The sequence below is a fragment of the Terrapene carolina genome, unplaced genomic scaffold (assembly GCF_002925995.2).
Source record: "Terrapene carolina triunguis isolate 2854851 unplaced genomic scaffold, T_m_triunguis-2.0 Scaffold111, whole genome shotgun sequence".
In the NCBI taxonomy this organism is placed as follows: domain Eukaryota; kingdom Metazoa; phylum Chordata; order Testudines; family Emydidae; genus Terrapene; species Terrapene triunguis.
Genome location: NW_020664462.1, coordinates 5227302 through 5245253, shown reverse-complemented (window position 1 = coordinate 5245253; position 17952 = coordinate 5227302). Strand labels below are relative to the sequence as shown.

Sequence of the window (17952 nt, the reverse complement as noted above, 5' to 3'; positions counted from 1 at the left end):
GGCATTTGATTTACTCAAATGCAAAAACTACTTGCTGCACTGACCCTTGTCGTCTGTTACCACTCTGACCGTTCCTCCTTCTTGGCTAGGAATGACAGAGGAGCGCTGGGGCAGTTTCCTGTCAGTGCTTGCCATCAGCTCTCATTTTTCATCCTGCAGCACGTGCCTCAGACTTTCAGTTCTTGGTGACTTAAAAAAATGTTTGATTAACCTTTTTTTTCCTCTAGGATCTCAGCCAGTTCTGAGGTCAGAGAGAATCATATTTTGCTAGGGAGCTGTGCTGCTGAACACTGATGTGTCTTGGGCCAGATACTGCCACCCTTACTCATGCTAAGTAATACCTGACTCTAAGTACGACAGCTGATGATAATATACTACACTAGGCCAGGTTTTGCCATCAGTGTAGCATTTGGGCCTGATCCTTTATGCTTCAAGCAATAAGCATGGCATTATATAGCCTTAAAGGGTGGTCGCTTTCTTCCTTGTATAAAACAAACCCATTGAAACAATTTCCAATCCTTTCTCTTTTGCTGTCTCTGAATTCTCTGGTTCAACACAACATGTACAGAACACGCGTCTGATTGACAAAAATGCCTGACTGTCCCTATGTAGCTACAGTATCAACCAAGTTAACAGTGTTGTTTGTTTAAAAGACCGCTGTCCTTGTACTGTGCTTAGTGTGGGGGAAAAATGAAATGTACCATTTGTTGGAATCATACTGGCTAAGCCATGTCACTTTATACGCATCTCTTTAATAAAAGACAATTGGCCAAATCCATCTCTCGTGTAATTCACTGAAGTCAAGGCAAATGCATTGGGGTGAATTTGAACAGTTAGTTACCATTAAAAAAATAAAAAATGGTGGAAATACTCCACTTTTTAGAACTCCAAAACAAATACTATAAATGCTGCAGGCTGCCTGTCCTACGAAGGATTATATTGCTTTAATGGCAGCCAACCTTTCCCAGTTCTATATTTGGGTTATAATGGCTTCCAGGCTCGTAATGCCAGTACAACCGCCTGTAGCTTCAACCACCAGGGGTTCAGCCTCCAGGTTTGGTCCTACTAAACGGGCAGCTCAGTACTGGGCTCTTGACAAACCACCCTCCCAGTTTTCTACAGGCAGTAGGGTAGTCTCCAGATTTGTCTGTTCTGTTAGTAAATCCGTCTCAGGATCGGCCACCTCAAACATGCCACTACTAGTTTAGACAAGAGAAGAAGGGGGCTACAGGAGTGTGGAAGAGGCCCACCATCTGTGTTTTAGGTAAATTCTGCTTAGTTACACTCAAGGATAACTCTGCCTTAACGGAGCTACCCACTTCTTAATTAGCTGGAGGACAGTGCTGTGGCTGAATGACGGGAAGCTGCAGGAGTATAAAGCAGCCTGAAAAGCATCGGCTCTCTAGCCGGGGAATAGCACCTGTATGAGGCCTTGGCTACACTTGCAAGTTACAGCGCTGTAACTCACTCCCCGTCCACACTGACAGGGCACTTACAGCGCTGTATCTCCCTGGGTACACCGCTGCAGGTATTCCACATCTCCGAGAGGAATAACAGCTGCAGCGGAGTGGCTACGACTCACGGGTGTGAGTGTAAACGCTTGCAGCGCTGTACTAATCACCTTGTCAAGTGGCCAATCCTCTCCATTGTTGTGACCGGCTGCAGGAATGCGGAAGTGCCGGTTTCAAAGCTCGTACCACAGAGAAAAGCAAACAGTTTACAGCTTGCTTTGAGTGAGTGAATGAATGAGCAGGGGGCCGGGAGTTTGGAACTTGCAAAATAGAGAGCTGACATGCTCCAAAAAGCACTCTCTCTCCCCCCACCCACACTCCCTGTCACAATCCACCCCACCCCCCCCGTTTTGAAAAGCACGTTGCAGCCACATGAATGCTGGGATAGCTGCCCATAATGCACCACTCCCAACACAGCTGCAAATGTTGCAAGTGTGGCCACACCACTGCGCTGGCAGCTGTCAGTGTGGACAGACTGCAGCGCTTTTCCCTACTCAGCTGTACGAAGACAGGTTTACCTCACAGCGCTGTACAGCTGCAAGTGTAGCCAAGGCCTGAGAAAGTTTCCCTATCTGTGCTCAGGCTGGCAGAAATGCGCTAGAGCGCAGGAGTGCTGGGGATCAGAGTCAGGTCACCTGTTGACTCTCTCCCAGGCCCGACACTTTGGCTGCATTGCTATCAACTGCAGTGGTTTCCTCTTTAGCCCTAGTCTGAACCATGACATGGGCAAAATGCAACAAGCACCTACATGACTTCCCAGAAAGTTACAATAATGATTTCTGAAAGAGCACACAAGTGGGTCATGAGCAGCAAACAGCTCCTAAAGTGACCGTAGCCAAGGGAAGGAGCAATGAGAGCTATTCCCATTGCAGGGGAGAGTTTTGTACCTAGAAAAGATTTGTAAATGGAAGTAATTTAAGGACCAGATTCTTGGCGTAAAACAACATTGATCCATTGACTTCAGTAGATCAGTGCTGCTTTACCCCAGCAGAAGATCTGGTCCTGAGCAAATATCTTCATTGTAGTTTTAGCCTGCCATAATCCTGGGAAGAAGAGATTTAGTGTTACTCATCACTCATTAGTTCCCCTCCACTGTGATGTCATTTCTGTGAAGAGCAATGCAGTGGAATTGTTTCACCCCCCAGCAACTTGCCACGGCCCAGGTGTGAGACAAAGATCCCAATGGAGCATCACCAAAAAAGACAGTGCGGGATTATAACCCTTAATGTGGCATACAGGACACTCACTAAAGGATTAATTTGTAAAGGCTATAGCCAGCGACAGCGTCAAGGTATATGCAGCCACTGAAGGTTGGTTCTGATAATGTATCACTTGTAACTTGATGCCCTGCTGGTGACCTTAGTTGACCAGTGGACTTTTTATCTCTTAGGTTTTCCTGTTCCACCCATCACTGTTGTAAATCAGCATTGAGTGAGTAAATGCTGTTGTGCACTCTGAACTTCATAAAATATTCTTTCCTGGTTCTAGGAAGGTTTAATTGATGGGCTTATTTTGTTGTTTGGGTTGGAAGAGTGGAGAAGTAACACTGGTCAAAAAATGGAGAAAATAGTGGATTTTTCCACCGTGTTTTTCATCCTAATTTTCCAATCAGCTATAGAACTGGTCAACGTTTTGTGAGGAATCATTGGAGGTTTCCAGGGTACAGTTTGTGGGTGATCATCCTTTTAACGGGAAGGGCAAAGGTAGTAAATCTTTAACAAAGACAATATTCCTCCCAAGTGTTTTCCATGGATTTGAGTTAGAGGGTCACAAATAACCATGAGTTTTAAGCAGCCTGAATAAATATAATTTTCCCTGTAATGTAGCTAGATTCTGCTCACTCAATACCTCTGAAGTCCCATCTCCTCCTAGTTCTCCAGCGGAGGAAAAACAGGACAGACAAGATCTGAATTTCTAATATAAAACATGAGCAGAAACATTTATATGAAGGAAGGGAGGAAGTTGTTAACTTAAACTGTTCTCCCCCTTTACTGGTCACCTTTATGCTAAATCAACATTTGGCTTAATCTACTCCACTATTCTTTTTCTATGGCTCACTCGCAATCGCGCTGTTCTGTTCATTGCCTTTGAAATACTTGGCACTGGCCACTGTCAGAAGACAGGATACTGGGTTGGATGGACCATGGTTTTGGACCAGTATGTGTTCTTATGTATCTACATCCATGCAAATATATGGTTGAATTGGCTACCAAATTAGATTTAAAAGTCTTTGCCATCTCTCCTCACCAACATCTTCAAAATTATCCTTGCCATATAAATATACCACACACTTTGCATACTGTAAATAATATGTATGTTTTATTCCATTTTATTAGTATTGGAAATTGAATATCCAAAGAGCTGGGGTTTGTTTTGTTGACAAATATGTGTAACATTCTAACTACATTCCAGATGTAACATTTACACTGAAAAATATTTACAGGTTCAATTTCATACGCAAAAAGTTTCAAATACAAATACAGTTAGTACAAAACCCCGCAGAAACTCTGTAACAGCACAGACTTGTTATGGCCTTTAGTTAAGTTCAAGTATTTTCCAGTGGAATGGAATGCAAGCAACAAGGTAATTTGGCTTCTACCTGGGACATTCCAGGCCCTGAATAAAAAAGATGAGCACTTTATCTGACATGTTTTAGTGAATATATTCAGCATTTAGGATTAAACAAACTACACAACTAAACCCATCTGCTCTGTGAATGAAACAACTAACCTGTAAAAGAAGCAAAGCATTAAACCCATACCATATAGTGATCTCTTTCAAGAAGGATGCTGCATGTGAATTAGTTGCAATTGTAGGAGCAGTTAGATGGTTAGCTCCTGATGGATTTTTACCTAATCTGGGACCCAACTTTTTGCCACATTAAGAAGGTTATGTTTCTTGTGCCTCCTAATAGTTCTCCTTCCCATAAAAAAATGGGATTTCTTTTTTGAGATCCGCACAGATTCATTTGCGAGGCAGTATTAAATCCCGGTAGCCTGGTGCAATGATGACCTCTGAAGGCCTTAGAGGGTATAACCAACAAAAGCAGGAGAACAGCTTGGGAGGGGCCCCAAGGGATGTGAAAGGAGTAACGGGAGGGCATTCAGCAACATCACATAATAATACTAATGTACGTTTCTCCGAGCCAATTCTGTTCCTTGCTTTGGCTTCTTCATGCTGCTCCCATGGCAAATAAGGGCTGTAATTGAGTCAAAGGGACTGGGGAAGAATTCCCCTAGTGTAAGAGTGTGCCTAGGCTACCCTCCTCTCAGCCGTGGGACTCTTGCTGCGCTGGCTGTGAGTTGAAAGGGAATCCTGCATAGCACTGAGTGCTACAGAGATTTGGGGTTGTGGATCATCCCAAAGGCAGCACCGGCAAGGCTGCTGGAGGTTAGAGACGCTCTGCAGATGTGCAACACAGAGTGTGTCTTCTCACCTGCAGGTCTCAAGGTGCTTTACCAAGGTGGGTAAACGTTATCAGCCGTATGTTACAGATAAGGAAACAGAGGGGAAGTGACTCAACCAAGGTCACAGAGATTATCAGTAGCATGGTCGGGAACAGAACACAGGTCTCTTGATTCAGTTTTATCACCAACCACTAGGTCATGGCTACCTTACGGGCTGAATAGCAGGAAAAAAATCTCCTAACCCTGAGTACTCTAAGACAGTGACATATTCTCTCAAGGGAAGTGGTGGAAGCCCCATGCTCGGGTCTTTTACAAGTTAATACTAGAATGGACAGAGCCCTGGACAATGTGCTGCAAGAAATGAGCTAGCACTGGCCCCAGATGTGACTTCATAGCTCGTTCCCAACTCTAACTTTTATGGGTGAAATGCTCCCCCACTGAAGTCACTGGCAAGACTCCTATTGAGTTGAATGAGGCCAGGATTCTGCAATCTACTATTATCACATTGCCACTGCCTAGCCACGCAGGCATGCTGTTCAGCACTGCACTGTAGCTGCATGGGGGTATATGGAAAATGTTGGGTTATGTTCTGCCCCATCTTATGTCCCAGGCAACTTTACTGATTGTACGGGTTCACTTGACTGGGGTAGCGAACGAATCAGGACAGAATTTGGACTATTGTGTACAACGCTGACATGCTTGCAATCATCATCTGACCCGTTACGCTCGTGTTGTGGAATGGGGGGTAAGGAGAATCAAACATTGAGACATTCAATAGGTACTGAGGGCCCAACTTCCCTGCCCAGTTAGTTTGGGCGATAATTTGGTGTCCCTCCAGCAGAAATACAGCTCATTGACCACCATGGTAACACTAAGTACCTGGCATAGGCTACCCAGAAGGGTCAGGAAATTCAGAGAGGCTTCTGAAATCCCATCTTTAACAAGGCATCACAAGCAAGTCCTAATTCACGGCTCTCAAGTCATCTGCTTTTCACCACAGCAAGTGAAGCCAGGAAACCAAACCAAACCAACCCCCCCGCCCCGACACAATCATCTTGTAACAGAAAATGTTTCTACACTGAAAACTTGTATGCCACATATCGGGCTGCCTAAAACAGGTGAACTGGAGCCAATAGGTTGAACGTGGGGCTGGACACTTGGAACTGCTGCAGTCTAATCCTGTCTCTGACACTGACCCGCTGGATGACTTGGGTAAGTGTCTTAACCATGCTGGATAAAGTGAGGCTTAATAATAGTTACCTTCCAGGCATGTTGAGGGTTAATTAGCTCTTTGTACAGCATTAGGCATGGGTGGTAAGAGATTATAATTATAGACCACTCAGAAAGGAGGTTATACTAGAACCAACAAGAGAGTATTAACAGCAAAATCCTGCAATCGCTGACAGTCCTCAGCCCCAGGGATGGTGGCTGCAGGGAGGGCAGGGCTCACAAGGCCCGCACAGACCCAAAGCAGTTGTGCAGCCCTTCCTAATATAATAAACAATAAGGGCTGATTATCCATTTATTAGAGCGAGCTCATGTGATGGACTCTGAGATGTCTGATTTAAAGCTTGTTTCTCTGCCTCCTGGGCGAATGCTCGGCATTAGCCACACTTACAAATCAAGTCAGAGCCAAGGGGCTGGCTGGCTATTCTCGGTCCAGCAACACCAATCAAAGCTGGATTGAATTAAACAACAACAACCGAGGCACACAGAACACTCCCTGAAGATTAATGACTAGCTGAGGAGTCCAATGGAAACCTGGGGTCAATTACACCCAGCGGGAATTATTCAGGAAATGCTGAGGGCTGGAGGCTGTTGTTGCTGTTATAACCAGGATAAACATACAATCCAAACTCCCCCAGGCAGCAGAGAGTCACTGCTCTGCTCCAGGGGGACACGTTTCAATGGGCCTGCTGCATTGTGAGTCATTTCTAAGGAAAAAAACATGCAGCATCCAACCCTCAGTCTACTCAGAGCTTCCATCAGGGTCATCACGTTAATTGCCTGTGGGGGGCACAGGGCCAAAGCTAAACAAGGGAGATTCACATAGATGCGCAGTATAAACGTCCACACTGGGCAGCATAAAGCATAAACCAATACCCAGCCGTGGGCCTGACTTCACCATGGCATCTCTCCTATTCAGAATATGCACCAGGGTCAAGGGATCTGCAGCACATTTAATTTTTAATGGAACCCACCATTATCAAACAACCCCTCTTGGTTTTTAGGTATGGCCCACGTTCAAGAGGAATAATTTAACTCCACGCAAAATGCAAAGTCGTTCCATGGAGCAAAGAGAAAGGACTCAGCCAGGAGGAGCAGACAGATATGTTTCTTCCACCCCCACCATGTTGTAAATATTAGGAGCCTTTTGTGCAAAACTCATGGCTAAAGTGAGTTCTTCCCTAAGACAGACCCCTGGAGTAATCCTGACCTATCCTGCTGAGGAAATCCACTACACATGCCCTGTCGTGCAGCAGAATAAAGCTGCATTCCTTTAAACAGAACTGATGATTTGTGATCAGTTCCTTCGAGTCACTCAGTCATTTTCAACAATCATATGGAGCAGATTCTGCTTCCAGGAGATGTCCTCCAATGGGAACAGGATCAAACCCTAAATTACTTTATAGGTGGCTAAGCAAAATATATGAAACATTTTTGCCAGAAGCTCTCACGAGCTGGTCATTGTATTCCTTTTAAAACAATTATTTGCTCTGTCACTATCACTGATGATGTTGTAGAGCTGTTGGAAGTGCCTTATTAGGCCCTGACTGAATACAGCACTTTAGCATGAGTCGGCCCATAGGGCTACTTACTTGCTTAAAGTTAAGCACATTCTTAAGTGCTCTGCTCATTCGGAGTCTTTAGAGGTTTATTGTGGTCTGAGATTTATGGGTCTAATCCTGGAAGCTCTTGAATGCATCCTGCAAAGCCACAGAAGGAATTGAGGACACCTAGGCACCTGGCAGGATCAGGCTCTCCACGAGAGGCAACAGAGCAGAAAATGGGGCAGTTATTTATTTACTTTTTTACTTCCGCACGTCCACTGACACCCAGGCCGATAAATCACCCAGCCATGTTCCCAGTGGTCAGGATTACATTTCTGCTCGTTACCGGAGTTAATTCACAACAAAGCCACAGACACAGTCAGTTTTGTACAAGTCAGATACATTGCCAAAGTATTTCTTACCGAGAGTGTTTGAAAAAGAGAAACTCTTCTAGTTGGAGCCACATTGCGTTTCGGGTCCTAACGCTGCTTGCCTCACTGACATGAATAGCCTCGTGGAAGTCAATGGTGGTGTCTAGACTGGGCTTCTTTTCTTAAGATTTCCCCACTTCTCCCACCATCGGTTCACTTTCTCCCACAGAACTAGAGCAGACAAGGTGCCAGCGGCCACTGGCATTGTTAAGCACCATGTTGCATAGACTTGGTCTGCACCAGCGTTGCATTGTGGGTATCTCTGGTGGTAAACTTTAGCCAAAATAACCTGGTGTACACAAGTCCAGTGGAACTAGTCATGTGAGCAAGGCAAGGGCGATTTGGTCCTTAAACTGCAGGCGAGTGCTTTTTGTGAATGGCCCCTCTCCTGTCCCCATTAAAGTCAAGCGGGCAGATTCTCAGCTTGGGTCAGATGAAATAAATGAAGCGGAACCAACTGACACCAGCTGAGGATTTGGCCCAAGGGCTGGCCATTCGACCTCCAAGAGAGGAAAATCAGCCACCATTCTGAGCTGGTGTTTTTTTGGTGGGAGTGGGAAGTTGTAAAAATCATCGTGGGGTTGATATTATATTATATATATCTGTATCTCACACATAATATTCAGATGTGTGCGTATATATACTTAAATATACGTCTCCACACACACGCTGTACACACTAGGCATTGATCTATTTGTCTGCAACTATTTATAAGCTTTTGATTAAAACAAAAGTACATGATAACAAAATTTGTGAGCACTGCTCTTCTGATCTCTACCAAGAGTTAACACAGACATTAGAAACTTCGAATTTCATTTTCCTGGTTGCTTAAAGGCACTTTTGCTTAAGATGTGCAGTAGCAGTGTTAAAAAAAAGCTAAACTGCTTCAATTCCCACCAGCTCTGGGACGAATGCTACACTGCAGCATCATTACAGTGCAAATTGACTGCAAACGCTACGTAGCATTTGATCCCGTTTGCTTTGCAGTTCAACACTGATTGGGGGGAAAAAAAGGATACAACATTTACCTCAACGCTAATCACTCAGGGTCGCGTACATTCTTTAAAATATGGCTACTGTGCTTCTGACAGTCTTCATGTTCCATTAATGCCTGGTTAGAACTCATGGCTGCAATCTCTGTTGCGTTCATCTCCAATGACTGCTTGTTAGTGCATGTAAGAATCCAGGCAGGAAACAAGCCATGCTAGTCGATCGTGGCAGTTTATGCAACATGTCACCGTTTTCCCCTTTAACGGAGGAATTCAACTTAATTTGAGGAAGGACATTTAGTAATTAAACAGTTCTCAATACAAGTACAGTACTATAGCCTCATGATGCAGAACATGAGTTGCTCGGGGTAGTCAAGACTTTTCTTCTGAATGATCAACAGAGTCCCCTTCCCGCCAGCCAGCTCGCTTGTCAGTCCAGTCTCTGTCGCAGAGAGCCTGCAGTGGGTCATCCTGGGCAAACAGCTAGTGAGTGACATAAGAAGAAAGGCTGTTACTCCCACCCCTAAGCAGTGCCGGGGGGGGCACAGTTTAGCTCGATGGAGGTTCCCAGAGAGAATATGGACTAGGCAAGAAAGGGAGTGTCTTTGTTAACACACCAGAAGACATTATTCAAATGTAACGTTTGAAACAACTCATCCTTCAGCTACATTTACTCCCACGTACAAATTGTGCCTGTGCTCCGTGAATTGAATTCTAGACAATGCTGGAAAAAAACCAAACCTCCACTTATATTGCCCTGTCTGTGAGCTACGGTCAAGCACCCAATTATATCCATACAGAAGTCTTTCCGTCTTTGCTGCTAGAACTACCTTTTTCTGAACTGGCTTTGGGCTTAGCGCCTTGTTTCTCATGGGCAGTATTGACCCTGTTCTGTTCTACCACAGTCCCACCTGAAGGTGGGCTACTGGTTCTGGAAGGCTGCATGTTGGCCTGAGTGGCATTGTAGCTCTGGAATGCTATGTCTAACTGCTCCTGGGCCACCCTCAAGTGTTTATGAAGGGTGGACAGATCTGGCGGGATGTTCTCATCTGGGCTTGTGCACTGTTGTTCTTGAGCAACGTTAGCCAAGTTCTGCTCATGGGCCAACAAGCTATTTGGGACCTTTGCGGGCTTCTCCGATTTCACGACCAGGTTATACTCGGGAGGGCAGGAGATATTCTTCGAGTAGGAATAGTTGTATGGAGGCTGCCTGAAACTATTAATCTTTCTGTTGCGAATGGCATCTCTAATGGTCCCAAACCCCAAGTGGAACATTTCACACATGTTGAGCAACAGACACAGGCAGCTCACAACATACATCACCAGGAGGAAGATGGTCTTCTCTGTCGGCCTTGACACAAAGCAGTCCACGGTGTGAGGGCAAGGGGCTCTGCTGCAGACGAAATATGCTTCCACCTCAAAGCCATAGAGAAAATACTGCCCAACCAAGAAACAAACTTCAAATGAAGCTCTGGCAATGAGCTGGAAGACGTAAATCTTCATCAGCCCTTCTTGCTGGATGCGTTTCCTCCCGTCGTGCTTCTGCTGCTCCTTGCTCTTCTTATTTGCTTTGGCTTTCTCCTCATTTTCCACCGTGTTATCGGAGATCATGGGCTCCTCTTCGTCTGCTTCCAAAGGGTCTTCCAAGTTACGGACAGCCTGCCAGTTCAAAGCAAACTGCTTCTTCTTCTTCTTGAGTACCTTAAGCCTCTTCTCCTCCTCGGAGGACCTAGCGATCCTGTGGATGGCATAGCCCAGGTACATGATGGAAGGGGTTGAGATCATGATGATCTGGAAGACCCAGAACCTGACATGTGATAGCGGTGCGAAGGCATCGTAGCAGACATTGTCACAGCCTGGCTGCTTGGTGTTACACGTGAATTTGCTCTGTTCATCTGAGTATATGGACTCCCCTCCGACAGCCGTCAGGACGATACGGAAGACGATCAGCACGGTGAGCCAGACCTTCCCCACAAAAGTGGAGTGATTGTGAATTTCTTCTAGCAGACGGGTGAGAAAACTCCAGCTCATGTTGGTCATAAGGGCTAATCATTTATAACCTGCAAGAAAAGCAGGAAGAAAAAACATAACGTATAAGTTAATGCAGCTCTGTTTGGTCATAGCAACAGACCTCATTATAATAGTGGCATTGGTACATAGCAGGATGATATCAGAGTGAAGTTATTTTATTCCAGAGATCAGCATCACTATTATGAGAGGCTCAGTAGAAGTGGAATTGTAATTTGTACATTGCAAGTCACTGAAACAATTGATATCACTATACCCAAGCTCATTATAAGTCGTTTCCATTATTTGCACAAATAAGTGCAGTGCATTGGATATGTTTAGGCCTGATCTTATAGTGAACTCCCATGGACAAAGCCCTCCAGTCAATGGGACTCCGTGTGGGTTGAGAGGTCTGTCCATTCATTGCAGGATCACGGCCTTATACTACCAACAAACCGATGGCCATTTAGGAATCTCACAATTGTCACTATGCTGCATGCCACCATTACTTTGAACTTGATGACGTGGGGACAGAGATCTGATTCTCCTACTCCAATAGCAGGTCCCCCTACCACTTGAGCTAAATGCTAGCTGAGACTCTCCGTTAGCCATACAGATCCTATGACACAGCTGAATAGCTATGATTCTACCAGTGGAGTGCCTAACATGCTAGTAGTCAATTACAGTATATAAGAGATAGTCAATAGGAGCGTAAACACTGAGAGCATAGGTATCTGTACACATTACACACACAAAAGCTACACTAAAAGAACATTATTAAGGTTGCAAAATCAAGCAGTCAAAGGTAAGGAGATGCCAGAATTAAGGTCGCCTGTGCAACCTTAACTTGGCCCCCTTGTGCATATGCATTATGATACAATCTTTAATCACAAGATCACATACTATATTTTCCACAGAACCAGGGGTGGTGCTGGAGGCAGGGGATTTACCAAGGACAGGGGTGGCTCTATGTATTTTGCTGCCCCAAGCACGGCAGGCAGGCTGCTTTCGGTGGCATGCCTGCGGGAGGTCCGCCGCCGAATTGCCGCCAAATCCACAGGACCGGCAGACCTCCCGCAGACATGCCGCTGAAGGCAGCCTGACTGCCGCCCTCATGACGACCGGCAGGCCGCCGCCCCAGGCACGCGCTTGGTGCGCTGGTGCCGCCCCTGACCAAGGAAATACTGTTTGAATGTAACCAGAGAAATCTATCTATGGTACCCGTAGCAACTGCCATTCTCCGACTGAAGGCAGAGCAGAGAGAGCTGGCCTGCCCGGGCTGGGGACGGGGGTGCCCAAGAGCAGTCTCTGGCCTATGTCCCCGCCCACTGGGGCATGCTGCCCAGGGCAGCTCCCTGCCAGCCCCAGAGTTAGGTCCGCCACCGCTTGGGTGGCTCTTACCCGTGGTGGCTGCGAGCACTGCCCTGCTCTGGCTTCCGATGGGGCCAGAGGGCGAGGCCACGGGAGGGAGAGGAGGAGCAGAAGGTAGGGCCACGGAGAGGGGTAGGGCCTCGTGGCGAAGGGGGGCTAAGGCCCACCTCAGCCTCCCCACTGTGAAGAGCTGGTGCTGCCCCTGCATAGAACCCCTGCCTCATTCAATGCACAGGAGGGGCCTGTTCTGGGGAGCAATCAGGGGTGGGCAGTGAAGGGTTCTCCTAGCTGTAGCATTCCTACTTCATTTACTGTGGAAGCTGGAAGGTGTGTAGTGAATGAGACAGGGGATCCCAGCAAGAGAAAGGACAGTCACATGGTTATGGCAGCTGAATGCTGCCCTGGGGAATTGGATTCTCTCCCTGCCTCTGCCACAGAGTTCCTCTGCAGTGTTGGAAAGTCACTTAACCCAAACTTTTCACGCGTGGTCACTACTTGTGTGTGCCTCATTTTCTGGGAGCCCAACTTGAGACTCTGGGGTCTGATTTGCGGAAGTGCTGAGCACTCACAGGTGCCTTGAACAAATAAAATGCTATTTAATGCTGAAGAATCAGGTCCTAGTCGTCTCACCCAAAGTTACACTTTTAATCTGAATCTCTCTGTGCCTCACCCTTCCATCTGTGAAATGGGGATAACACCACTCCCCCACCTCCCAGGGGTGTTGTGAAGATAAATTAATTAATGTTTATGAAGCACTGGATACTACAGTGATGAGCACCCTGGAAAAGCTCACAAGGAAATCAATAAGAGCAAGGTTTGAATAGTGTGTGGTAAATAAGTCATGGGGCTGCACATGGAACGACTGAATAGCCGCTCACTAAGTAGGCACTGTCCAGGCTGCTCACTGAATGAGGCCGAGGTTCTGTGGAAAAAACAGTATGGGATCATGTAATTAAAGACGGAACCTTTAGATCCACCACACAGAGCTCTGCCGCGTGAGCCAATGGAGTTGCTGACGGCAGGAGTAGGTTGTCATGCTCTGCGTGGACCAGGCTCCCAGAGGGACGAGATGCATGCTTTGCCGGTGGGTTTCACGGATATTGTGGACAGCAGGGAAACGGCGAGACTCAGGAATCTGGGTTCCAGTCCAGGCTCTGGACGGGAGTGTGCTCTAGTGGCTCGGACTCTTCTGCCCATTCCCCACAAACCTGACCCCTTCTGCCCTGTTCCTCCAACCTGCCCCAGTCCTGGCTCTTCCCCATCCCTGGCTCCTTGTCTACCCAGTCCCAGCCTCCCCCTCTGGGCTAGCTATCCAAGTCCCTGTATCTCCTCCTCCCCACACACCCCTCACATGGCCCCCATCACTGCAGTATCTGAGCAGCCAAGAATTGTTATCCTCACAACACCCAGGTGAGGCAGAACGGTGTTGTCATCCCCATTTTACAGATGGGGAACTGAGGCACGGAGAAGCTAAGTGATGTGCCAAAGGTCATGCAGGAAGTCTGTGAAGCAGCAGGGAATTGAACATGGCTCTCCCAAGTCCGAGTCAACTACCCTAACCACTGGCTTGTCTTCCCTGCTCTCTCACATTTCTATCACTGGTTCCCAGACCCAGTCTCCCCCAGCCTGCAGTCCCAGTCTCCTTGCCTAACCTGTACCAGCCTCCCCTCCCTGCAACTACCAGTCCCAGCCTCCTCACCCAACTAATTCCAGATGCCTCTCCCTCCACGGCTCTGTCTCAATCTCCTTTCCATTCCAGTCCCAGCCTCCTCTCTCCTCCCCACTCCAGCTCCCAGTCCCAGCCTCCCCTTCATCCTACGGTCCTCAGTCTCCTTGCCCAGCCAGTCCCAGTTTCTCTCCCAGCCAATCCCAATCTCCCCCAAATCCCAGCTGCAGTACCATAGATAGATTTCTCTGGGGACATTCAAACAGTATTTCCTTGGTAAACAACCACTGCAAGCCCCTCAGGGCAGGGACCATCTTTGTGTTCTATGTTTGTACAGCTCCGAGAGCAGCTGGGGCCTGGTCCATGACTCGGGCTCCTAGGCACTGCTGGAATGTAAACAGTAAACAATAATCATGTTTGGATGCATGTGTCAGAAGATGCAAGTACTCAGAACCAGCTGCGGTGAGCTTGGGGATTTCAGTTTATGGAGGTGGCACGCCTATTGGTTTTAACCTCATTTGCCTCAGACCAGAGTCTTGAAACAGGCTGCAAGTTTTGAGATCCCATACATTACTATAGGGCAGTGGAGAAAGTGGGTGTGTCAGAGTTCCCCGCATTCTGAACTGGCAGCGATCCTACACTATCCTGCTCGCCCGTGCCACTCGGGCAGCAGTTGATACAGGAAAGAATGAATTACGGACCTGATCCCGAGTGGTGCTGCAGGGCTAGAGGATGTTCAGCATCCTGCAGAATCCAGCTCTGATTCCTGAAGCCCGTTTTGTAAACGAGCCAAGAAACACAAAACCAGGCAAACGAGAGCAGGATTTTTTTTTTTTTCAGAGTAATGGAGCTTTTTAAAACCCTTTGGAAAACCATATGCTTAAGACAGTTTAAATCAAATAAAAACCCCTGAAAGAATCACACATAAAGCAGTCACTTAAAAGCATGTGAGTTTTGCAAGAGGCAGATGACTGGGAAGGAACAGTATATCATTATTATACAGATTTGGGGTTAGCATTAGCTTTATTTTTAATAGGGCCTCCCCACTTTCTCTTTTCAGAGCACAGCTACTCAGACACACGGATAAAGGCAAGGAGACATTACTGCCTGATTTGCAAGTGCACCTCATTAGTGCAAGCTCCGGACCTCTAAAATAGTAGTGCCCACAGCATCCATGGGGGGGTAGTTACAGCAGAGCACTTTGCTGTGCACTGCTATTCACACCCCCTTGGTCTGAACTGTGAGGCAGTGTAGATGTGCCCTCCGCTGGACGTTTTCCAATTTTTCCACATACTTTTTGTAGTGTGGGGCACAGTACTCAGATGGGGCCTCACCAATGCCAAATAGAGGGGAATGATCACGTCCCTCGATCTGCTGGCAATGCCCCTACTTATACAGCCCAAAATGCCGTTAGCTTTCTTGGCAACAAGGGCACACTGTTGACTCATATCCAGCTTCTCGTCCACTGTAACCCCTAGGTCCTTTTCTGTAGAACTGCTACTTAGCCACTCGGTCCCTAGTCTGTAGCAGTGCATGGCATATTTATACCATGTTTGAACTTGTATTCACTCTGGAAGAGTCTGAATCACTTTCTTTCTTTCTTGATCTTTTTCATGGGTAGGGGGCTGAAGCACATGACTTATGAGGAGAGGCTGAGGGAACTGGGATTGTTTAGTCTCCAGAAGAGAAAAATGAGGGGGGATTTGATAGCTGCTTTCAACTACCTGAAAGGGGGTTCCAAAGAGGATGGATCTAGACTGTTCTCAGTGGTAGCAGATGACAGAACAAGGAGTAATGGTCTCAAGTTGCAGTGGGGGAGGTTTAGGTTGGATATTAGGAAAAACTATTTCACTAGGAGGGTGGTGAAGCACTAGAATGGGTTACCTAGGGAGGTGGTGGAACCTCCTTCCTTAGAGGTTTTTAAGGTCAGGCTTGACAAGGCCCTGGCTGGGATGATTTAGTTGGAGATTGGTCCTGCTTTGAGCAGGGGGTTGGACTAGATGACCTCCTGAGGTCCCTTCCAACCCTGAGATTCTATGATTCTATGATTCAGTTTGGCACTTTGTCCCCGCCTTGGTGGTGGTTGGGCCAGAGACAGAGATTGATGAGCCAGCTAGAGCAGGGGTAGGCAAACTACAGCCTACGGGCCGAGCCGTTTTAAGCCGGCCCGCAAGCTCCCGCTGGGGAGCAGGGTCTAGGGCTTTCCCAGCTCTGGCCGGGGCGCTGGGTTGGGGACCACACCACGCGGTTTGGCACCACTCCAGCCGGGGTGCTGGGTCGGGGGCCACACCACGCGGCTCGACCCACTCCAGGTGGGGTGCTGGGTCAGGGGCCGCACCACGCGGCTCCCGGAAGCAGCGGCATGGCCCTGCTTTGGCTCCTACACACTCCAATGGGAGCTGCAGGGACGATGCCTGTGGATGGGTCAGCGTGCAGAGCCGCCTGCCCGCGCCTCCACATAGGAGACAGAGAAGGGACATGCCACTGCTTCTGGGAGCCACTTAAGGTAAGTGCCACTCGGAGCCTGCACCCCTGAGCCTCTCCCTGTACCCCAACCACAGCCCTGATTCCCCTCCTGCTCTCCAAACCCCTCGATCCCAGCCCAGAACACCCTCCTGCACCCCAAACCTCTTATCCCCAGCCCCACCCCAGACCCCGCACCCCCAGCCAGAACCTGCACCCCTACCTGCACCCCTGCCCCCGCCCTGATCCCCCTCCCACCCTCCGCACCCCTCAGTCCCAGCCCAGAGCACCCTCCTGCACCCCAAACTCCTCATCCCCAGCCCCACCCCAGAGCCTGCACCCCCAACCAGAGCCCTCACCCCCTCCCGCAGCCCAACCCCAATTTTGTGATAATTCATGGCCCGCCATACAATTTCTATTCCCCGATGTGGCCCTCAGGCCAAAATGTTTGCCCACCCCTGAGCTAGAGCCTCAGTTATCAGCAATGGGTTTCTTAGCTCAGGCAGGAGCAGCCCATGCATCTCAAACCAGAGGTCTCAGATTCAATACATGCTGCTGACGACCCAACCAGGGGAGCGGCCTAACAGCTACATACCTTCATTGGTGCCTGCATAATTATACCGCAATTATTATTGACAGGCCCAAACTGCAGATGCAAGATGGGAAGCTGTTTGTTTTGTTTGCTTTTTATAAATCAGGCTCTTCTGAACCCTGCTTTTAAAAAATTTAATCGAGAGCAAAATGCGATTGCTGTTTTCAGACTCCCAACTACATCATTGCAGAAATGTGCTTTGCAAGGAATACAGTTTGTATGAATGACTCTCGTTCTGCACCGAGCCCCGTCCGCGTGCTTGGTACTGTCTGCAACCCAAAGGAAGACACGGTCCCTGACCCCTGTCGTTTGCATTCTAAAGCAGGGCAGTAATACACATCACACACACGGGGCCTGGCTCGGCATCACAGATGTCACAGATGCACTTCCATCGGTGCAGGGTCTGGCCCATCATGCAGTGAAATAAATCTAGCTCCCCTGAGCTGCGTGTGCATATTAATACAAACACCAAAAACCCAACCAAGGCAAAATGCTCCGCCACCACACACACTTCTTCTCCTGGGGAGACGGTGAGAGAAAGAACGAACCCATTTGTAAGACATGGGAGTTGTGTAGGGTTACCATATGTGGAGTGTCCCAAAAGAGGACACTCCACGGGGCCCCGGCCCCGCCCCCCGCCCCGCCCACGCCCCCCCCCGCCCAAACTCCGCCCCCTCCCCCAAAGTCCCCGCCCCAACTCCGCCCCCTCCCCTGCTTCCCGCGAACATTTGATTCGCGGGAAGC

The 17952-nt window shown here is 48.0% G+C and overlaps 1 protein-coding gene across 2 annotated transcripts in view; it reads right to left on the bottom strand.

Moving 5' to 3' along the window:
• Positions 1-9663: 9663 nt before the first annotated feature.
• Positions 9664-17952, bottom strand: part of GJC2 (gap junction protein gamma 2) — a 60957-nt gene continuing 52668 nt past the window's right edge. For both annotated transcript variants that reach the window (XM_024208271.3, XM_024208273.3), the window contains exon 2: positions 9664-11169. In XM_024208271.3, coding sequence (XP_024064039.1) covers positions 9896-11149 — 1254 coding nt within the window. In that variant the 5' untranslated portion in view covers positions 11150-11169 and the 3' untranslated portion in view covers positions 9664-9895. The remainder of the gene's footprint in view (positions 11170-17952) is intronic.